This window comes from Peromyscus californicus, unplaced genomic scaffold (assembly GCF_007827085.1).
Source record: "Peromyscus californicus insignis strain IS unplaced genomic scaffold, ASM782708v3 Scaffold_17__1_contigs__length_78620276, whole genome shotgun sequence".
In the NCBI taxonomy this organism is placed as follows: domain Eukaryota; kingdom Metazoa; phylum Chordata; class Mammalia; order Rodentia; family Cricetidae; genus Peromyscus; species Peromyscus californicus.
Genome location: NW_026294469.1, coordinates 2547931 through 2572515, shown reverse-complemented (window position 1 = coordinate 2572515; position 24585 = coordinate 2547931). Strand labels below are relative to the sequence as shown.

At 38.8% G+C, this 24585-nt stretch overlaps 1 protein-coding gene across 4 annotated transcripts in view; it reads right to left on the bottom strand.

Moving 5' to 3' along the window:
* Rbbp8 (RB binding protein 8, endonuclease) overlaps positions 1–24585 on the bottom strand; it is a 76879-nt gene that overhangs the window by 39487 nt on the left and 12807 nt on the right. For 3 of the 4 annotated variants that reach the window (XM_052741526.1, XM_052741529.1, XM_052741527.1), the window contains exons 3-6: positions 23799–23841; positions 18067–18162; positions 8474–8586; positions 2816–2882 (exon numbers count right to left, since the gene is read on the bottom strand). In XM_052741526.1, the coding sequence (XP_052597486.1) occupies positions 2816–2882; positions 8474–8586; positions 18067–18162; positions 23799–23841 (319 nt within the window). The remainder of the gene's footprint in view (positions 1–2815; positions 2883–8473; positions 8587–18066; positions 18163–23798; positions 23842–24585) is intronic. The other variant, XM_052741530.1, reaches the window with a different exon arrangement.

The window sequence follows — 24585 nt, the reverse complement described above, 5'->3', positions numbered from 1 at the left end:
GTTCACACTCTCTGGCTACCTTGTGGTCTTGGATGCTGGATGCTGATACTTCAGATCAAGGCAGAGTTCTCCAAAGAACCGCACCCCACCCCTCCTGGATCCTTCGACCAACTCCTTTATGCTTGTTGTGAGTTAACCCAGAATAAATCCCTTTGATTATCAGACAGATTCCATGGAATTCCTTATTATTAGAGTCTGAGGTGTCATCAGCAATAAATACCTTGATAAGGTCATTGCAAAACATGTGACTATTCACATGGAGTAAGAAAATAAAGACTACAAATAGCATTCTGGCAGTTGAAATAAACATAGGTTGTCAATCAGCACACGTAATAAACAAAACAACTTTGAGGCTCAGACCACTTTTCATCACAGAAGATCAGTGAACAAGAATGTATGCATTTTTATACACTCTCTATGGACTCAGTCTTTCCTAGACTTGAGTTTTTAATGGTTGCCTATTTATTATTTGTTTATTTATTTCATTATTGGTTTTTTTTAAGATAGGGTTTCTCTGTGCTGTCCTGGAACTCACTTTGTAGACCAGGCTGGCCTTGAACTCACAGAGATCCACCTGCCTCTGCCTCTTGAGAGCTGGGATCAAAGGCCTATTCCACCATTGCTGGCTTAGACTATTTAAATGTAACAGGACATTAAGAATTCTGTAACACTACAGGTACTACCCTAAATTCAACAGTCTTAAAAAAAAATCACAAGGGGCATCTTGGTGTGCCTGCTGTCCCAGCTAACCAGTAGGTAAGATAACTTCTTGAGACCACAATTTCAAAGCCACCTGGATAACAAGACTCCACTTCAAAACTTAAATACAAACCAAAACCAAAAAAGACGCTAAATAAAAACAACCTAACTTTACTTATGGGATACTTTCTCAACTAAGGCTTCTTCTTCCCAGTTAATTCTAGCTGTGTCAAGTTGACATGAAACTAGCCCAGTGGGAACTAAGAAGTAAGCCCTATCTCTAATCTGGACACTGTCAGACCACATTAGAAAAAAAAGTCTTTTTTTACATTTTGAGACAGTGCTGCACAGTGAAAAGAAGCAAGGTTTTTAAGTCAGAAGATAGAGGTTTGGTTAGTGCTCACACTACTCACTAGTCAGAAGATAGAGGTTTGGTTAGTGCTCACACTACTCACTGGTCAGAAGATAGAGGTTTGGTTAGTGCTCACACTACTCACTAGTCAGAAGACAGAGGTTTGGTTAGTGCTCACACTACTCACTAGTCAGAAGACAGAGGTTTGGTTAGTGCTCACACTACTCACTAGTCAGAAGATAGAGGTTTGGTTAGTGCTCACACTACTCACTAGTCAGAAGACAGAGGTTTGGTTAGAGATCACACTACTCACTAGTCAGAAGATAGAGGTTTGGTTAGTGCTCACACTACTCACTAGTCAGAAGATAGAGGTTTGGTTAGTGCTCACACTACTCACTAGTCAGAAGATAGAGGTTTGGTTAGTGCTCACACTACTCACTAGTCAGAAGACAGAGGTTTGGTTAGAGATCACACTACTCACTAGTCAGAAGATAGAGGTTTGGTTAGTGCTCACACTACTCACTAGTCAGAAGATAGAGGTTTGGTTAGTGCTCACACTACTCACTAGTCAGAAGACAGAGGTTTGGTTAGTGCTCACACTACTCACTAGTCAGAAGACAGAGGTTTGGTTAGAGATCACACTACTCACTAGTCAGAAGATAGAGGTTTGGTTAGTGCTCACACTACTCACTAGTCAGAAGACAGAGGTTTGGTTAGTGCTCACACTACTCACTGGTCAGAAGATAGAGGTTTGGTTAGTGCTCACACTACTCACTGGTCAGAAGATAGAGGTTTGGTTAGTGCTCACACTACTCACTGGTCAGAAGATAGAGGTTTGGTTAGTGCTCACACTACTCACTAGTCAGAAGATAGAGGTTTGGTTAGTGCTCACACTACTCACTAGTCAGAAGACAGAGGTTTGGTTAGTGCTCACACTACTCACTGGTCAGAAGATAGAGGTTTGGTTAGTGCTCACACTACTCACTGGTCAGAAGATAGAGGTTTGGTTAGTGCTCACACTACTCACTAGTCAGAAGATAGAGGTTTGGTTAGTGCTCACACTACTCACTGGTCAGAAGATAGAGGTTTGGTTAGTGCTCACACTACTCACTAGTCAGAAGATAGAGGTTTGGTTAGTGCTCACACTACTCACTGGTCAGAAGATAGAGGTTTGGTTAGTGCTCACACTACTCACTAGTCAGAAGATAGAGGTTTGGTTAGTGTTCACACTACTCACTAGTGAAGAAGCTACAGGTGAGTCATTTGACTTTGGAGCTTTGCATCTCTCATCTGTAAAATATGGATAATAAACTACTCTGCGGAATCACAGTTTGGATTAGGAATAATTCAAAGCAGAAGAGCAGGAAGAATGGAGAATAAAAAGTAATTTTCATTCCTACAGAGAAGGGAAGAGTGACAAAAACAGAAGAGGGAAGTGTTTATATCTGAGAATTCTGCAAGAGGAAGTACTTACTCTAAAGCCTCCAGAACACTGGAAAAAGAAGGAAATAACCTGAAATATTTCTTTGAAATACAAAGTAATTAAATAATTTTTCTACTACTTATGTTATTTGAAGCTTTAAATGTTTTAAGATGCTGATAGATAGTCCCCTAAAACATAAACAAAATGCAGTGATTTTCTTTGTATTTCTTATTGTAGAGCACTTTGTAATTTTAAAAAAAGGAAACTGTGACTATACTTTCAGTTTGTACAACTAAGTATAATAAAAGAAAGAAAAGCTGCTATTGAGAGAAAATACTTACTTAATTTTCTGCTGCAGCTGCTCAGAAAGCTTTTTGTTTTCTTCCTGAAGAGTATTTTTTTCATTCACTTAAAAACAACATGGAAGAGAAAGCACATTGATATTCACGTCAGGTTCTTAAAATGTCAACATTTATGAAGAAATTACGATTTTATTCCTTTTCTTTTTTTGAGACAAGGTTTCACTCTGTAGCCCAGGCTGTTTTGGAAATTATAGGCCAGGATAGCCTCAAAACAAACAAACAAACAAACAAAACCAACAGAAATCCTCCTGTCTCAACCCCTTAAAAGGGATTGCTGGGATGTGAGGCATGATACCCAGCCAGAAATGAGGATTTCTAATCATAAATCATAATGTTATGCAAGGTCAGTGCTACTGTGCAAAACTGGCTTGCTCCTGGGTAGTGATTACTGCATTTCATATTGTGCCAATTCTATGTAACTCATTAACTGGTAATTTTATATAATGCTTGCGGGCAAATATTAAGGAGTACAGTCTAATTATTCACACTTATGACAAGAAAGAATTCCATCTGGGTTATTCATTCCTATTTTCAAATATTATGTTAGACACTTACCTTGAAATAAATTTAATAACAAAAATATTTCCTAGTGTTCCCAAGGTCTGGGTTTGATAGCCAGCATTACAAATAATAATGCTGAATATTAATAAAATACTTATAAGCACAATTGTAAAATCAATCTTTCTTCTTTATCATACCTTTTCATGAATAATTTAAATATATCCCACTCTAAGTTGTACCTGTTGGAATCTATCTCTACTAAATCTTCCCGTCCTCATTTAATTTATAAAGCTGAAAGGTAACTACAGAATGTAACTCCCACTGGGGCAGGCCCAGCATTCTATCAGTGGTTTGTATGCTACTACGGGTTAAGGAGCATTACTAACCTAGGAGGACAAGATCTAAGACATGTCACAGCAAAAAAGCCTCCACCATAAAAGTTAATCATATTCTAGAAATTGATCAAGAAGTAGCCACTTATAAATCCAAATGGGTTTTTTTTGGTATTTTTCGAGACAGGGTTTCTCTGTGTAGTTTTGGTGCCTGTCCTGGATCTCGCTTTGCAGACCAGGCTGGCCTCAAACTCTCAGAGATCTGCCTGGCTCTGCCTCCGAGTGCTGGGATTAAAGGCGTGCGCCACCACCCCCCAGCCCAAATGTATTTTCTTAGAGTGAGTAAATGACCTTCTGAGTAGAATCTGGAACTTACAGGGACTATGGGGGACAGACAGATCTCCTTGGGAAATAGAATAGAATGTTATGGATGGATTTGGGGCAGGGCTGGAACAAGAGGATCAAGTGGAGAGTCAAGGGAATCCAGGGAGAGACAGCTAACCTAAGGGTCCTTTGAAGGTAGTATGGAAACAGTAGAAGCTTCATAAAATATATACATATATGAAGGTAATCTAAATGGACTCACCAAATGGGGGAGACACAACCCCAAATGGACATCTTCTGTCACCAAATGAAGCTTCCAGTACCAGAATTGGGTTACATTTAATTGAGATGTTGGCCAACAGGAACCCCAAAACAACCCAGGCTTTTGCCAAGATTGTATAGATTGTTCTCCACAAACTGAGAGCAAGGCCCAGTGCTGAAGATAACACCTACACAACTCACTGAACATGGAAAATAGGGCTGCTGCCTACATTGAGCCTTCATCTTTGGTACAGGAGGGTATTCTGCATGCTACCAAAGGAGAAACCTAAAAACCAACCCAGCCACAAATCCTTTGATCTACAATGGTGTCCTGCCTGCAAGACACACTAGTTTGTAATGGTGGCACAAAGCTCGTGGGTATAACTAACCAATAACTGATCTGACTTAAGGCCTACTCCATGAGATGAAACTCATACCCAACACTGCTTGGGTGACCGAGAACCTGAGACTAGACAGCCCAGAGACCTAGGGTACAACCAGATACTACTGTTCTAAAAAAAAACAAAAACAAACAAACCATAGAAATAAAATGACTCCTAATGACATTCAGCTATACTCACAGATCAGTGCCTTGCTCAGCCATTATCAGAGAAGTTTCCTCCTGTAACAGATGTGAACAAATACAGAGACCCACAGCCAGAGAGTGAGAGACCTTGGAATACTCAGCCCTAAATGGGATGTCTCCATCAAATCCCTCCCCTAAGGGATCAGGGGACCCTATGGAAGAGGACCCAGAAAAGAGTGTATGAACCAGAGGGAATGGAGGACACCAAGTAAACAAGGCCCTCTAAGTCAAAATGATTGATGCACATATGAACTCAGAGACTGAGACAGCATGCACAGGACCTGTATGGGTCTGTATGAGATAGAGTATTCGAGCTGAAGGTAGACACAAGCCCCCATCCCTCACCCAGAAGCAATTCCAATTGATAACCACTTGCAAACGAAAATTTAGTTTCCTCCAAGGGAGTCTCAAGCTTTAAGGGAAGGCTGCATGCCCAGCAGTAGATGGCCAACAGAAAATGAACTCAAAGGCATCTTTGGAGGTTCCTTGTCTCATAATGTCATGTTAGGGCTCTTCCTTTCTTTTTTAATTAAATTTTTTTAAAAAATTACTCTATTTTTTTTAGCCGGGCGGTGGTGGCGCACGCCTTTAATCCCAGCACTCGGGAGGCAGAGCCAGGCGGATCTCTGTGAGTTCGAGGCCAGCCTGGTATCCAAAGCGAGTTCCAGGAAAGGCGCAAAGCTACACAGAGAAACCCTGTCTCGAAAAACCAAAAAAAAAAAAAAAAAAAAAAAAACTCTATTTTTATATATTTTTTCTTCTCTCATTTTACCCTACAGATAGAGCCTCTGCATATATAGTATAGCTTCCAGTTTAGTGTTTTCATGGGATTCCAGCATGTGCGGATGAGTGGGAATGTTTCTTGTGCCTTCTCTTGGGCTCTTTTCCTTCTGTTTGTTTTGTCCTATTCTGCTATGTTAGTTTTGTTTCATGTGGTAATATTTTGAACAAATAAAATTTTCCTGAAGATCAGAGGACAGAACAAGCCACTAGATTAGACATAGAGGCCAGACAGTGGTGGCACACATCTTTAATCCTCACACTCGGGAGGCAGAGGCAGAGATCAGTCTGGATTTCTGTGAATTCAAGGCCACACTGGGCTACATGAGATTAATCCATTCTAAAAGGGCCAGGCAGTGGTGGCACACACCTTTCATTCCAGCACTTGGGATCACACACCTTTAGTCCCAGCACTAGGAAGGTTGAGACAGGAAGTGATGCGGCTGGGCAGAGAAAGGCATATAAGGCGGGACACAGGAGCGCTTGCTCTTTCAGGCTGAGGAGTTGGTGAGGTAAGAGGTGGTGGCTGTGGCTGCTCTGCTTCTCTGACCTTTCAGCTTTCACCCTGATATCTGGCTCTGGGTTTTTATTAAGACCAGTTAGGATTTGTGCAACAGTCTCATGTTATTATATTATTATCTCACAGAAGTCTGTTTTCTAATGAGAGACGGAAAGGGGGAGGGTCAGGACTAAAGTGGGGTGGGGAGGATCTGGGAGAAATGGAGGGAACTGTAATCAGGGTATATTATGTGAGGGGGAAACAATCTTTTTTTTCAATGAAAGAAAAAAAAAATCACATTTACCTAAACAAAACTTATCCCAATCCATGTGAAGTCATTCTGTAACATGACATTTTTTCATATACACTAGCAATATACAGAGGGGAGTCATGGGACAAAATGTATAAAATTCAGCCTTTTAGTTCTTACCTTTGCAGTAGGTCTTAAATACTATGCCAGATGTCAATTTTAACATCCCCCATTATCAATCCTATTTCGTTTATTTAGAAATAGACTGGATTGATTGGCTCTTTCATACAATGGGCCAATACTTAATTTCTTCAAGATATACATTTGTGGAGAATGTATCCAGTAAATTTCGCTTTTTAATTTTGAAAAATGAATACAGAAATGGGAGCTGGAGAGATGGCTCAGTGTTAAAATGCTTGCTGTACAAACACGAAAACCTGGGATCACGTCGCCAGCATCCACATAAAAAGCTGCTATGGGGGCCCATGTCTGTAATCTTAGTACTAGGGTGTTGGGGAGGGAGGCAAAGACGGGGTGACTTCCCAGGGCTTGCTAGCCAGCCAGCCTAGCTAAGATCGTGAACCCCAGGTTCAGTGAGAGACCCTATCTCAAAAAATAATATGAAAAGCAACACTGACTTCTGTCCTCCACGTGTGTATTTAGGGCACATGAACCTGCAATCACATATGCATGCATATATCACATATATTCAGAGAGAGATAAATGAACTGAACAAATCATTATGTCAGATAGAGAATTAGTACAAAAAGGAAGACTGAGTATAATTAGTGATGAAAATCTTTTGATACTAAACTAAGAAATCGGGATTTCTGATGGCTGGTGATAAATTCTAATATTACCTGTGGGATGGGCCTCTGTGCATGTCTATGAGGGACTATACTGATTATGTTGAAGCAGAGTGGAGAAAGAGCTGAGCACCAGCACGCATGCATTCAGTGCTCTCTTTTCCTGACTGTGGGCACAACTGATGAGTTACTTGAGCTCTTGCCACTGTGACTTCCCTGTTGTGATGGATGGGAACTGTGAGCCAAGATACGCCCTTTCCTCTTGTTTCTTTTGTTAGAGCACTTTATCATAGTAATAAGAACAGAAACTAAGACAGGATTATGTTTTAGGACTACCAGGAAACTGGGAACGGTGACTCTAATCTGTAACTCCAGAATTGAGAGACTGAGGCAGGAGGATTGCCATGACTTCAAGATCAGCCTGGGCAGAATGAGACCTTATCTCAGAAAACCAAACCAAATAAAACCAAGATTACCAACTAGCATTTTTCAGGAACAAATAATAGAAAGACTAAAATGTTGGTATGTAGTACAGCATAAGCAAAATGAAAACAAAGTACAGACAAAATGACTTCTGATGATAATTAAAAGAAATCAGTAACCTGAGCCAGGCATGTCAGAATATTATCTATAATTCCAATACTGAAGAAGTTGAGGTAGAAGGATTATAAACTCAAGGACAGGAGGCCAGTGTGGGCTACAATGGAAGACCTATCTTGAAAAGAAGAGGGGGGGGGAGAGCGGGGAAGCAGGGGAAAAGAGGATCTGAACTGATAGAGGCGGTATAGAGACAAATAGACTGTTTATGCACAACCAGTAGGATATGGCAACTCAGTTTTTTCAGGGTGACCAAAGGCAAAAATGACTTTAATAGAGCAAGAGATAAAAATTTAACAAAAAACTTAATGAATGGGTAGGAAGGGGAAAATGAAAATAATATACTCACTATTATACATGAAAATCAAAATAGTACACACCTTTGTGAACATATTACATTGTTGTATTTAACTTTACTATGCATCCAACTGCATGCAATTAAGATAAAAGAAACAAATATGGATATGCCCAGAAACATGCTTCTGGTCTCAAAACTTAAGAGATTTTTAAAGGACAATGTAAACAATACACAGATAACTTTTGTGCCTATTTCCTACTAAAACAATAAGATTAAATCTATAAAAGAAGACACTTCAAGTTTTAAAAGTGTAAAAAATGACTGTAATTACAGCCAATTCCCTAGTAAGTTTTAACAACAGGACAGTCTACTTTGGTACTTGGTAAAAAGAAAGGGAACTCACTAAGCTCTGTGATAAGCTTGAGATTCTGCTGCCGGATGTTCTCAAACTCCTGCTGCTTTTTGTGCATATGCTCTTCTGTTACTGCACAGCGGTCACACAGTCCTGCTCTCAACCTGTGAACAGAAACAAAGCAGTTTTCATCTACTAACTGGAACTTCCTTATACAGATGAGTATCCTTTTTCACATACTTCGGACTTGGTGTTTCAGATTTTAGTTTCTTTGCTTTTGAAGTATTTGCAGATAGTCAATCCAAAGTCTAAAAACAAAAATTTTTTCAAAGTCTAAAAATATCCCTAAATGTAAAGTTTTTGGACTGCTGGCATGACATTGGAAAGTTCTGAGATCTCATAGCATTCTGAATTCTGAAATTTTTAAAAATTGATTTGTATTTTCTAATTATGTGTACAGATGTGTCTGTGTATGTGAGCACAGGTGTTCCAGGAGGATGAGGTGTCAGCTCCCCTGGGAGCCGGAGCTGCAGGGGTTGAGAGTTGTCTGACGTGGACGTGGGAATCAAATTCAGGTCCTGTGCAAGAGCAGTGTATGCTCTGAACTGCCAACCCGTCTCTCCAGCTGCAAACGTGGAGTTAGGGATGACCAAACTAAGCAGTATCTGACAGGGTTTCAACATGTAGTCCTAGCTGGTCTGGAACACTCTATGTAGACCAGGCTGATCTCAAACTCACAGAGATCCTGCCTCAGCCTCCCCAGTGCTGGAATTAAAGGCTGTGCCACCACATCTGGCTAAAAAGGTGGTGGTACATGCCTTTAATCCCAGCACTCGAGAGGCAGAACCAGGCAGATCTCTGTGAGTTCAAGGCCAGCCTGATCTACAGAGTGAGATCCAAGAAAGGCTCAAAGCTACACAGAGAAACCCTGTCTCAACAAAACAAAACAAAAGCTTCTTACTTTGCTTACTTTGGTTTTGAGATAGGCCCACTCTGTAATGCTGTCTAGGCTGACCTAAAGCTGACTATGTAGCCCACACTGGTCTTGAACTTCTAATCTCCTTCCTGTAGTCTCTCAAACTGAGGGAACCTTTTTCTTTTTCCTGGGTAGGTGGGTGGGTATATATCTGTGTGGTACGTGTGCATGTGTATGGGGTGCACATGTGCATGCGGGCAGGTGAATATGGAAGCCCAAGACTGATCCTGGGCGCACTCCTTGACTGCTCTCCATCTTACATGTTGAGATAGTCTCTCACTGAACCTGGAGCTCAGTTTTGACTAGTCTGGCTAGCCAGGTTGCTCTGGTATTACAGGAAGACCACTATGAATGTGAGTTCTGGGGACCCAAATCGCAGTCCAAATGCTTTACCCACTGGGTCATCTCACCAACCCCAAGAAACTTTTTTCTGAAGAAAGCTAACTCTGATTTTTATCTACTGTAGTAAAAAGTAAGCCCTACTGTTGTGGTAATTCTGCCATTTGGTCCAATGACCAACTGAATGGCACGGATCAGCCCATGGGGTGGTCTTCTCTGAAGATAACCCTTTCAGAACCCAAGGAGGGGGGTCACTTGCTCTCTTGGACTGCGGAGGGACCTGCTGAAGCCAAGTAGGAAGTGGGGCTTGGTGACCTCCTCCATAACCACTGGAAGTGAGCGGCGGGAGTAGCCAATAGCTGGGTCCCCAGCTAGAACAGTGGGACAGCTGCTACGTGGCCCTGACTCGGACTGTCCTTTCTGACCTGTCTATTCAGTAAAGGTAACTGATTTCCCCAGGTCTCCCAATACTCTACTCAGTAGTCAGTGGCATTTTAGCAACTCTGTATCTGCTTTGCTCAGTATGATACAAGACACATGTAGTGAATGTCTGACATTATTTTTTGTTCAGTCACCTTATTTTCTTTCAACATTTAAAGAAAACAATGGCAATAAATTATTATATAAAAAGATCATAAAATGTCTTCTAGTAAACTTGTAAATACCAAAGAGAAAAGTACATATATAAAAAAAGTGTGTGCAGAGAATATAAAATATATTCTAAAATGTTAAAATGTTATCTTATAGGCAATGATATGAGAATTCTTAGTGTATACACACACACACACACACACACAAATTAAAGTTTCTCTAATCTTACCACTTATATAATCAGAAAAAAATGTAGTTAAAAATGAAATATCCACCGGGTGGTGGTGGTGCACGCCTTTAAATCCCAGCACTTGGGAGGCAGAGCCAGGTGGATCTCTGTGAGTTCGAGGCCAGCCTGGTCTACAGAGAGAGCGAGCCAGGACAGGCAACAAAACTACACAGAGAAACTCTGTCTTGAAAACAAACAAACAAACAAACAAAAAAAACCAAAAAAGCAAAGCAAACAAAAACCAGGGAATGAACACACTATACCACGCTCTAGAAAAAGCAAGGGAACTGATTCAAAGAAATGATCCACTCATCAGCAAAACTCAAGAATGAAATCTGGTAACAGAAAAGAATGATGTATTATCAGTCTTAACAACATTTCTGTTTTAAAGGTTAGGTTAAGGTTGGCAGAAGGTAGAAGAAAACCAGTGATTCCAACAAGGGTAAAAGCAGGGTTAAAACAGTGTCTGCCTGTAATATACCAGAGAGCCGTTTCCCTGTCTTTTGAAGTGAAGGATTATAAAACAAAGCTTTGGAAAATATGCATTGTGGTTCAAAGGTAAAATAGAACTAAAGTAACTCTTTAAAACATGAAAGAGAAAGCTGGGTGGTGGTGGCACATACATTTAATCCCAGCATTCTGGAGGCAGAGGCAGGTGGACCTGAGTTCCAGGACAGCCAGGGCTAGACAGAGAAACCCTGTCTTGAAAAACAAACAAAACCATGAAAGGGTTAAATAATGTCACTGTTTAGTCATAAAATGAAGCAATATCCTCCAGCTTGTCTGTTAAATCTAGTTTTTCTCTGCAACTGCCCCTGCCTCTCTTAAGTGGTCAACTCTTGATTGTTTACAGATTTTAGTTCTTATATTTAAATTGATATATTGAAATTTACCACATTAACAAACATGCTCAATTATTATACCCCCCCAATGATTTAAAATTTATTCATTTTAATTCAATAAGGCTTCAATGAACACTACTGTAATCTATTCAGAGACCAATATAATGTCATTTCTTTTGCATAACTCAATTTACTACAATGGCAGACAATAAAAGAGTATACAGCAAAGTAATTTGATTCGCATTTTGACAGTGGCAATACAGAAGACCACCAAGACGACCTAGTTTCCAGAAGTTAGAGAAAGTCTCCTCAAGAACACAATGCTTAAACTCTATCCTACGACTATAAGAACCAGCAAGACAAACAAGGATTTGTCTGTCTCAAACACTTGGTCCAGTATTTGAGAAACAGTTGCAAAATCTTCCATCTTCTAGTTACATGTGTCAGTTTCCCTTTTAACTACACTGACATGTTTGTTTCCTGCCACTGCCATGATGATTTAAAACACCAGACACAGACTAGTGGAGAAGACAGTGAGTTGAGTCCAACCTGGACATCAAACCAAGATTCTGTCTCAAACCAACCAACCAAATATAAACTGCAGGCTCTCTATCTGGCTAAGCTGGCTGGCCACTGAGCTCCCAGGATCCACTGATACCACCTCTGGAAGTGAGGGGGAGGACTGGGGCTACAGCAATATGTGCTATACCTGACTTTTTAGTGAGTACTAGAGATCAAACTTAGATCCTCATGCTTAGAGAGGACCTAATCCGCAGTCTCATCTGTATTTTTAAAAATGCATTCTAGGACTGGCAAGCTAGCCCAGTGGGTTAGAAAGTGCTTGCCCTGCAAACCTGAGCTGGATCCCCAGGACTCACAGTAAGACAGCACTGACTCTTGAAATTGTCCTTCGACCTCTACTTGTGAACCACCAAACACACAAATCATGTATATACACATATACAACAATAAAAAATGCTTAATGCCTTCTATTTGCTTTTCTACCACAATGGCTATTAGATTTCATGAAATACTATGGATCCTTAAAGTTCTATATGTGTAACAGCACAACAGAACTATATGTAATTATGGACTTTTTTTTTCCCTGAGACAGGGTTTCTCTGTATAGCTTTGGTGCCTTTCCTGGATCTCACTCTGGACACCAGGCTGGCCTCAAACTCACAGAGATCCGCCTGGTTCTGCCTCCTAAGTGCTGGGATTAAAGGCTTGAGCCACCACTGCCCAGCAGGCTCTTTTTTGAGACAGCATCTCCGTGTAGTGAACTCAGGGATTTGCCTGCCTCTGCCTCCTTAGTGCTTGGATTAAAGGTGTAAACCACCAAGCCTAGCCTTAGAATTAGAACATTTTATTAGCACCATGCAAATGACTCCATTTATGACACTATCTGTATGTATATACTGTACCATGGTAATATTCATACTACTGATTTAGACTCCTATTGGTCCTTCTCCCCTTTCCAAAGTGTCTCTTCTCCCACTTTCATCTCATTAAAAAAAAAAAAAAAATCAAGACTCCACAAGAAAAGACATGTATCTGTTATCTGAGTATGGCTATTTCACTTTACACGATGTTCTCTAGTTCCATGTAGTCTCTGTTTTTTGTTTTGAGACATGATTTCTCTGTGTGTAGTCCTGGCTGTCCTGATCTCGCTCTGTAGACCAGGCTGGTCTCGAACTCAGAGATCCTCCTGGCTCTGTCTCCCGAGTGCTGGGATTAAAGGCGTGCACCATTATGCCCGGCTCCTCCATGTATTCTCTTGCAAAAATATCATTTCATTCTTTTGGCTGGGTAAAGCTCCACTGTGAAAATTTTTTTTAACCATGCATTTGTTAAAGGGTATGTATGTTAATCCCATAACTTGGCTTTTGAAAATTGCCTTTTCCATGTTTCTTGTGGGAGATGTGCATGTTTGTGTATGTATGTGGGCATGTGGGGGTGCAAGTGCACGTGAGCCTAAGTCTGATGTTGGGAATCATTCTCAATAGCTCTTTCATCTTTGAGGCAGGGTCTCTCAATCAAACCCAGAGCTCAACAATATGGCTTGTCTCCTCAGTCGTCTTGTTCTGAGGATCCTGAATTCTGGTCCTGACTCTAGCTAGCATGCCAAGGGCTTTAACCACTGAGCCTCTTCCCAAGCCCTATCTTGGCCACTGTAAATAGTGTCACAAGAAATGTAGAGATGTAGGTATATCTACTCCATATTGACTTGATTATTTTGCATACATACCCAGGAAAGGTATTACTGGATTTATATATAGTAGTTTTCTATTCTGACTTTTTCAGGTAGTTTCCACACTGGCTTTCATTTAGACTACATTAATTCCCCTTCCATCCCACAGTGTTGTTTTCCTGATGATAACCAATCTGGCTGGGGTTTACATACAATCTCAATGTAGTTTTGATCTGTATTTCCCTGACAGCTAAAAATGTTGAATACTTTTTTTCTTCCAATTCTGTATTGGATATTCACTTCTTTTGAAAACTATCCACTCACTTCACTTGCCTGTTTATTGATTTTGTTCTCTTGGTATTTGAGTACTCCATATATTATGGATATTAATCCTATGTCTCTTCACTCTACTAATTATTTCTTTTGCTGTGTAGAAACTTTGTAATTTCATGCAATCCCTTTTGTCAATTCTTATTATATCCTGAGTTATTCTAAAGAAAGCTTATAATCCACCATTTTCTGGGCTCATTTATTTTCTTCAAAATTTCTTCAGTGATGCAGCTTCTGCAAATCACCCCTAATACTGGCTAAAGGGACTGAGTCCAAGCCAGTGTCAAGCCCACCTTTAGGAATAGAGGTGGGGAAGGAGAGGAAACAGGGATGAGGCTGGAGCCTCAGGTGCATAGAAGTAGGAGCAGCAGGACTTGTCTGTAGCCCCGATGGCCAGTGCTTTAAAAATTACAACTCCTCATCATCTTATCTGCTTTTATGTATTGGACAATTTTTAAAATGCAAACATTATCTATTTTGATATAAATTTAAGAAATGAGCAGGGTAGTGATGGTGCATGCCTAGCCAGGACTGTTACACAGAGAAACCCTGTCTCAGAAAACCAACCAACCAACCAACAAAACCAAACAAAACAACCGCAACAACAACAACAAACATTAAGAAGTGAGAACCAGGTGCTCCTTTCCCAGCAGCCCTTGTGCTGGCTTGCCTCTGTGGACACCAGGACTCAAGATGGCATCACTTGTGCCTCTGACGAAAAACTCAGGGAAATTAAACTTGGATGTTGGTGCTGGATTTCACTCCCACAGGCTCTACTGAAGTCTTTCAGAGATTATGAATGGTGTTACAAATATATTACACGTGAAAAGACAGCATTGTAGGTCTTAAGATGGTGCTGGCAGCCTATGTACTTTTTAGTTACTGCATTTCACACTCCTAATGGACTGGTGACTAAGGACTGGCTCCTGTAATTTTTTTTTTTGGAGACAGGGCTCTGGAACTCGCTTTGGAGACCAGGCTGGCCTCGAACTCACAAAGATACAACCTACCTCTGCCTCCCAAGTGCTGGGATTTAAGGCGTGCAACATCATCGCCTGGCTCGTGTAATTTTTTAAACCATTCTATCTTAAGACTATATAGCAAGCATCAAAGCTGATGCTTTGAAATGTTCACAAAGCTGAGTTGGTGGAACACCACCACAAAGCCTGGATCAGTCCCCAATACCACACAAACTGGGTGCAGTGGTACACACTTGTCATTTCAGCACTTGGGAGGTAGAGATAGGAGGATTAGAAGTTCAAAGCCATCTTCAGTTATATAGCAAGTTCCAGGACAGTCTGTAATACATGAAACTTTGTCTTGAAGAGGAAAAAAAAAAGAAAGAAAACAGATTTTCATAAAACAGATGTTACTTTTTAATACTCTCAACAAAATATCAATTGCTACACTTTAAAGCTTGTTCTAGGAAGCTGAAAAGATAGCTGTGGTTAAAAATATCTGCTGCTCTTGCAGAGGACTGGAGTTTAGTTCCCTGCAGCCACATTAGGCAGCTCACAACTGCCTGTTTCCACCTCCAGTGAATCTGACCTTCTCTCTGGCCTTCACAGGCACCCTCATTCATGTGCACACACAGACATGCACACACACACACACACACACACACACACACACACACACACACACACACACGAAACAAAGAAAGAAAAGAACCTGCTCATATATCATTCTTACATGTGACAGAAATAAAGTGAAATTTAAAGGCAAAACTTCACTAAAATTATATTTAAAGATAGTATTCAGTAACAATTAAAAAAAAGAACCTTCTAAAAAGAACAGGCTATGTAATAGGCAATGTTGAAGATTTAACATTTCCGAATGTCAATTTTGGTAATGTAGGTCAAGCATAAACACTCTGAGATGTAATTAATTTACATTTACATTCATAAACTCAAGACCTACAAAGTATCACAAACCACAGAAATTATGGAGAATAAGGACTGTTTCAGAGTTGATCTAATTACGTATTAACTATGAGAGCCTGGAAAAGTCTCTCCCTTCTTTGCCAGCTGTTTCCTTCCATGGAAATAGACCCATCATGTGTCTCATGGTTTTAATCTGAAAACTAACTGCTAGGTGCCTGAGAATAAAGTTAATCCTCAATGCAAATGGAGTCCCACTTAAAGTGAACCATGACACTGGGCACAAATAACACAGAAGACTGTAATCCAAGCATTGAGAAGGTTGAGGCAGAAGGACTGAGTTTGAAGACAGCCTCAAATACACCTGTCTCAAAGATAAAAAAGGCAGGCAGGCAACATTTTAACTGAAGAACAGCAATGAAGCACAACCCACATGAAATTAATGACCAGAATGGTCAGAGGCTGGACAGCTTACAAGAAAGTAGTCTAGTTCTAAAGAAATTACAGTATTAACAACTAGATATCTTAACTGAATAAGGGAAGTAATTTAGAAAACACTTCCATGGGAAGTAGATATACTGACATGTCTTAAAAAGGGTGTAGAATAGGAAAACTCACTTAAGAAAGAAGTACAAGCTAGGTACAGTGGCGCACACCTTTAATACCAAAACTTAGGAGGCAGAGGCAGGCAGATCTCTTTAAGTTCGAGGCTGGTATGGTCTACATAGTGAGCTCTAAGACAGCCAGAGTTTACATACTGGGACCCTGTTTCAAAAACACCAGTGAGTAAATAACAAATAAACAGAACAAGTACAGGATACAAAAGCTGACTACACTGGAAGACCAATTAAACTGCAAAGTGAAACATGCTTGAAGACACTGGGAACGGAGAGAAGGAACGTGAGGAAGAAATGGAGAGTCAACCGTACCAAGCCAGTTCCAGCAAAACAAACAAAGCAAGCTCACATTCTGAAATTGTCTCCTCACACCCATTTCATTCAGGTTTTCTCTCAATAGTGCTGCCTCAGAAAGGCCACCCTTTGAAAATCCTAAGTATCCTTCTTAGAGTCACTCAAATATATCATTTAACTACATTTTCTTCATAGCACTTTGTAAATGAAATTCTCTTATTGTTAGTTGTATGAATTACTTCCAGAATTTGACAATTAAATATAAGGTCCATGATACACTAAGGAGAGTATTACTCCAAGTCCTAGAGCAAACCTAGGGTATAATAAGAACAGAAATACTCATTACTGAATCTTCAAGATACACTGTGAAATTGGAATTAAGATACATGTATGTGATCCCAAAGCATGTAGATTCTTTTCCACAAAATACTGCCTATTCAAGTAAATGGATATCCTCAAAGCCAGCAGCTGTAGATGACACTCAGCTCTGGTTTTTTTGGAATGATAAGATGGTACAGCAGGTAAAGGCTCTTGCTGTCAAGCATGATAACATGAATTCCTGGGACCCTACAGTTGTTCTCTGACCTCCACATGCATATCAAGGCACACACATGCACACAAATAAATAAGAAATTTATTCCACCACTGAAAAAAAAAAAGATGCTAGTTCAAATCAGTTAGCCTTTTTGTAAATGAAAAGCACCCAATTCTGGAAGCATTTTTATTCCTGGGTAGTGATCTTATCTGAGTGGAAAGGAAAAGGTCTATGTATGAAGGCTGATTATGTTATCTCAAGAATATTCAGAAAGAAGAATCCCTATACTGGTGGGAAGTGAAAAACTATAAAAGAAAAGAAATCAGAGTTGAAAAAATGGCAGAAATAGGATTTATTAGTTTCTATATACTTGGAAATAAAAGGTAATGTGAGCATTGAATGATGAGAACATTGATACCCTTAAGTTCCCCTTAGATCTAACGTTAAAGACACCATTTATAGGTTAAGCTACGATTGCTAAATATAATGGGAAAAGATATACAAAACCTGGGAGTGTGTCCGCAGTGTTGAGAAGGACTTTTCAACAATGACATAAGGCTAAGAGGGGAAAAAAGTCACTTCCTACCCAGTAAACCTAACGGACTCCCAACAAGAGGAAAACAATTTCTTTTTTTTTTTTTTTTCCTGAGACAGGGTTTCTCTGTGTAGCTTGGAGCCTGTCCTGGAACTCACTCTGTAGCCCAGGCTGGCCTCGAACTCACAGAGATCTGCCTGCCTCTGCCTCCCGAGTGCTGGGATTAAAGGCGTGCGCCACCACCGCCCAGCCGAAAATAATTTCTTATTCAAGTATCAAACTTACCTATCTTCTAAAATTTTAATGGTTTCCTGAAGGACTTTCTGTTGGTCTCTCAGCTGCTGATTTTTGGTGAAGAATTCTTCTAGTCTTTGTGCGTCTCTAAAGTTAAGAAATAAACAAAAATTCCACAGAAAATTAAAAGGATATTCTGACATAACTCCGAAGTTTGGTCTCAAAAACAAACATAGTTCGGACGGTAAAGTGCTTGCTCACATCCCTAGCAATCAAGGCAGCTTGCACCTGCAAACACAGCACCCAGGAGGCAGAGAGAGAATTTCTGGGGCTTGCGGGCCAGCCAGCCTAGCAAAATCAGTGAGACCCTGTCTGAAAACTGCAGTGAAAAGCAAATGAAAACATCCAACATCAGCATCTGGCCTCCATACACATGTGCATACACATATGTTCACACACTCCACCTTGTCTCAAAGAAAAAAGTAACGGCTGATTAGGGTAGACATTATGCTTATTCTTTACTTAGTAAAATACTGCATTTTTTTTTTCTGTTAAATAATGGCAGACTTCTAAGTTTATCAGACTGACTAATTGGCCACTATAACAATTATTCCTTTTGTTATGGAATAGACATAAAGTAGATAAACACAAATTCCTTGTCCCACTATGCAAGGACCTAGCTTACTTTGGAGAAGGCAAAATAACTACCCTTTAGTTTTCCGGTTACTAGGGAATTTAGCTGCTGCTCATTTGTGCTTCTAAACCATCATACCACTATCTACCTGGAATCCAGACCTTAAAGAAGGCGCTAAGAAGACCAAATGACTCGGAGCTATAAATCAAAGTGAAACATTGTTATCACCTACTGAGTAACCAGCTGTTTCAATTCTTTAATATTCACAAGTGTTACAGGTAATTTTGAAAAATTCATAGTCACTAATTTACACATTCAAGAAGCATCTTTATGTGGCTTAGTTATGGGTGAGGAGTAATACTTTTATAAAAAGTATGTTTACAATAAGCAAATCTAGACCAATTCTAAGAATGCATAATTTAATTTGCAGGGAAATTACTTTGATTCAAGAGAAGATAAAAAGCTACTTTATAACTTTAAAACTATCATTAAAATAGTATTTTAGAAAATAAAATTAATATGTTTACAGGAAGGATACATTTTAATAAAACTAAGTTCTTTCAAAAACGTAGTGAAAGTAATTTAAAATGTATAATCAAATAGTAAGCACAGTGATTTCTGGGTTTTAGTACTGCTTCTTAAAAGTGATCAACATCTGACTCTTAAAAAAGGCATTTGAGGGGCTGGAGAGATGGCTCAGTGGTTAAGAGCACTGACTGCTCTTCCAGAGGTCCTGAGTTCAATTCCCAGCAACCACATGGTGGCTCACAACCACTTGTAATGAGATCTGGTGCCCTCTTCTGGCCTGCACGGACACATGCAGGCAGAATACTGTATACATAATAAATAAATAAAATCTTTAAAAAAAAAAAGGCATTTGAATCAGTGGTTGTTAATTCAGAATTTACAATATTAGTAACGGTAACACTGATCCAAGAAGTAACATAAAACATTTCACCCTATAATTACTAATCAACTCTGAAATATTAAACCTATTAGAAAAAGCCAAACACTAAAGCTGAAGAGATGGCTCAGTGGTTAGAGCACTGGCTGCTCTTCTAGAGGACCCAGGTTCGATTCCTAGCACCAAAATGACTGCTCACAACCATCTGTAACCTTCTTCTGGCTTTCATGTGCACTAGGAACACACATGGTACATAAGCATACATGCAGGCAAAACACCCCAAAACAGACAAATAATGATAATAATAATAATAATAATTCTTTTTTAAAAGCTGAAAATGAACAAGAACTCTGAGATTGTTGAGTGTATATACAAGGGAGAACTGCAGAATGACTCCAATACACAGTTTTCTAGATATTTCATTTGGTTTTCACTAAGTCACCATGATATACTGACAGTATTCATATTCTGGTTGACAATGTTTATAAAGGACATCAACACAAATTTTAAAACTCAAGTAACTCAAAAAAAATGTGGCATCGAAGAAAAGTTTATTTACTCTTAAATAAAATAGGTATTTCCATTATATTTCTTTTTTTTTTTTTTTTTTGGTTTTTCGAGACAGGGTTTCTCTGTGTAGCTTTGGAGCCTGTCCTGGATCTCACTCTGTAGCCAGGCTAGCCTCGAATTCAGAGATCCACCTGCCTCTTCCATTATATTTCAAACAGATATAAAAATGAATTTTACTTATTAAGGAAATAATTGTATTTTTTGTCTCATACAATAAAATGCAATTTCATCATTTAACTTTTGAGTAATCTATATCACAGGGAGAACTTACACATAAAATTTTTGAGGTAACATATGTAATTCATATACACATATAATGAATAAATATAAGGCTATGCTAACAGTATTAAAGTATATTAAAAAGCTGGGCAGTTTATGAAAGTCTATTACCCACAAAAATAAAATTTGTGCCACACAAAGAATATCATGCTCCAGGAGCTGCATTAGTAATGACTCTTACTGGCTACTGTAAGAATTGGCAACAGTCAAACTGTAGCAACATTTTCAGTTGCCTACTCAATAGCCATTTTTCTAGTTTATTTCTTGCTAAGATCAGTCTTCATTTCTTCAATATTTAGTAGTTTTGGGGAGAGAAATTGATCTTTTCTAATGATTCACTTTGAAAACTATTTCAGACTTACAAGTACATTGTTATTACAGAACAGTAACAACCAATCGTCAAAATAAAAAAATTAACACTAATAACAGTGGTAAGTGGTAACTAATTAACAAACCCCATTTAAATTTTACCAACTATTCTTTTAACATAATTTCTCTGGTCCAGGGCCCTACAGTGTATTTGTCATGTCTCCTCCAATCTGGAAGTCTCTGTCGTGTCTTTCACATGTTGACATCATTGCAAAAGACTGTACAGTTATTCTTTTGACTATGTTGACCATGCTTCCCCAGTATAAAAGTGTTTTGCTAATATGAGAGAAGCAATATTGTACCCTTTTTATCTCACCACATTGAGATACTTAAGGCAAATACATTTCATTATTATTAGTGATATTAACTTTGATCCCTGAAGTTGTAATGATCCCCCAGCCTTTGAATTTAGTTTTATGAAATTTGCAGATCCAGTTTCTATTTTAAATTCACATATTTTATAGGTAATGAGTGTTCTGTCTGCATGTAAGTTATGTGCACCATGTGTGTGCCTGATCCCCACAGAAGTCAGAAGAAGGTGTCAGATCCCTTGGAATTGGAGTTACAGGCCATTGTGACAGCCACGCTGGGAACCAAACCTGGGTCCTACGGAAGAGCAGTCAGTTCTCTTAGCCATTAAGCCATCATTCTACCCGAAAATACTGTTTCTTATCATACTGTATCATACTTTTTTTAAAGGCTCAATTGGTGGGTGAGAGAGATTTGTCCTGACCGTAGGCCAGGCAGGAAAACTCTAGCTACATAGCTCTTTAGGAAATGATGGTAACATTTGGTCAGTAAGTTAGAGCAAGTCGGCTGAATGTTCTGGCAAATGTGGATAATTAATAAAAAGGGATACAAGTTCTCCAAGAGATGATTACAATGGCATGGCCATTGTGCCATTTTGCCAGATCTAAGGGGGAAAGGGAAACATGAACAATGGTAGAGAAGAAAGAAAAGATATCTGAGTCTTCAGTGATTTCTAAGTCACTGATTAAGTAGTGTTAAAATGTCTCTTTTAGGCGCCTTGTACAAGAAAGAACATAATTTCCTTAATATGAAAGTAATTTCTGGATGGCTGGTTGTTTGCTAGTAAGAAAATATATTGCAGTAAGCAATACATTCTAACTATGTACTCTGAAAAAGCCCACTAACTTCTATTAATAAGCATCTCTCAATTGTGAGAGCTGAACACTATTTTATTACAGAAACAGAGAAATGGCTTATTCTATGGTTAAGGTAATTTAAAACAACATCCTTAAAAAGGAGCACATGGACCAGGCATCACAGTGTACACATAATCCTAGCCCTCAGGAGGCAGATGCAGAAGCAGGTGGATCTCTGGGTTCGAGGTCAGCATGGTCTACACAGATTTCAAAGCCAGTTACAAATATGTATATACACACATACATATATATATTACACATATATGTATAGTGTACACACACACACACACACACACACACACACACACACACACACACACGAGTCATTTGCCAATATGTTTGTATGTGCACCAATGTAGGTATCTGGTGTCTGTGGAAATCAGAAGAGGACATAGATCTCCTGCAAATGGAGTTAAGGTTGTATACCACCACAAAGGTGTTGGGAATTGAATCCTGGGCCATTTTTCCAGTCCCATGTTTAAAGTTTTTTGTAGTCTTCCTATTTCTGAATCTACCTCTGCTATCAAATATTACTTTCTAAGTGTGAAGGAAAAGTTCTGTTTTTTGAAATAAATATAAATGGTAAGCAATCTTAGATTTCAGCTATAGTCTGGAAATATTAGAAATATGAGGCTCATAAGTACATGGGTATATACTGTAAAGCAAATATAAAATCACTTGTCATAATGACATTATTTTTGGTATGTGTATTGACATTCTATTATGCCATCTATTTCATATTCTCAAATGTGCAAACTCTAAATAACCATGAGTAAAACCTATTCCAAACTTCAAAATCACATATGATTTATAGTTTAACAATCAAAGCAATTCAGAGGGCCTTCTGGTCATTCTAAACTTCTTAGAAGTAGTATCAGAATACCCATTTAGCATTCATTCATTCATACATGTGTGCGTTCACACACATACACACATTGTGTGGTCTTTAGAGACAAAATCTCATGAGCTCCCACGTGCCTCTAACTCCTGTTCTTCCTGTCTCTACCTCCAAGTGCTAGGATTAGAGGTGCAGCAGCAGACTTAGCTTTGCTCTTGTTTTTAGGACACATCCTCATGTAGCTCAGACTATGTAAATGAGATTAGTCTAGAACTCCTGATCCTCCTACATCATCTCCCAAGTGCTGAGACGACAGGAATAACCCTCTCTGGGTAAGAGAGCTTTTATGTAGCTTAGGCTGGCCTCGAACTTACTATGTAGCAGAAACTATTCTTGAACTCATGATCCTCTTGCCCCTATTCTCAAGTGCTGAGATCAAAGGTGCCACCATGTCTGGCTCCCACTTCTTGCAAGTGTAGAAATCTCACCATTATTCTTCCCCTTCTTGTAATAATCTGAATTCTAAGAATTAACATACCAGAGAAAAGAATGACACAAACAGTTCTCATTTTACTAAATATTTTATGAAAAGATGATTTTATGGGCTAGAGAGATGGCTCAGAGGTTAAGAGCACTGACTGTTCTTCCGGAGGTCCTGAGTTCAATTCCCAGCACCCACATGGTGGCTCACAACCATCCATACGAGATCTGGCGCCCTCTTCTGACCTGCAGTCATACATGCAGACAGAACACTGTATACATAATAAATAAATAAATCTTAAAAAAAAAATTTTATATTAAAAATATACACATGCATGTTAACTAAGCTTGTACTTAGAAACCAGTTATTTTTTTACTTTAAAACAAAAAAATAAAATAAAATAAAATCACAATTAATTAGCCCAAAGCTAATTCCTTTTTAAGTAAGACATGAAGTTTTTCCAAAAAAAAAAAAAGAGACTGGCTATTAATATCAATTACTTATTAATAAATAAGACATTGACATTACATACTGATACTTACAAAATTCGTTCCTTTTTCAGTTTGGTTACTTTTATTTGTAAACCTGCAAAGTAACAAAGAAAAAAAAAGCACAGTATTTTTGTTACACATTGTACCAATTCTAAAGCAGTTATCTAAGTTCCTTTATGAGGCAAATGCTACACTATTAAGCCAATTTAAACTGGCTTCTGAATAATGATCCAGAACTTATTTGATGTACAGTGTATTCCCCTTACTAGTACCCTCAGGCTACAAAAATAAATCTGCAACATTATTGCTTTTAGTCTATTATATGACAGCCAAGTAGATTAAAAGTGAGTTATTTCCTTTCTAATAGTGAGGGCAAACATATAATTAGCATTTCACTATAAACGCAGGTCTGTGTTCTGACACAGCTTATGTATTTGCTAACAAAAATAGTGCTTATGTAGGCTCAAGTCTCTGGGGATTAAGCTAGATTGTGGCAGGAAGTCCTGGATTAGAAACAAAATTGCTTACAGAAAAGTACTTAACAAAGGGCACTAAGATTTTTAACTCTAGACATGCTCTTTTCAATTTTAATTAAGTCTGATATAAAACAAAACGGCAAGGGAAAATATTATCAAGTAATATAGAATATTTCCAATTCATGGCAGTAACCAATGAAAGAAAACCACCAAATAAGTACAAAACATAGTCTACAACATTACTAGCAACTTAATATAAATGCAAACCAAAAGAATTCATTACAATAATTATGTGCTGATTAATTATATGCTAATTAATTACTGATAGTGCTGAGTATTGGTTAAAAACAAAAACCCTATAT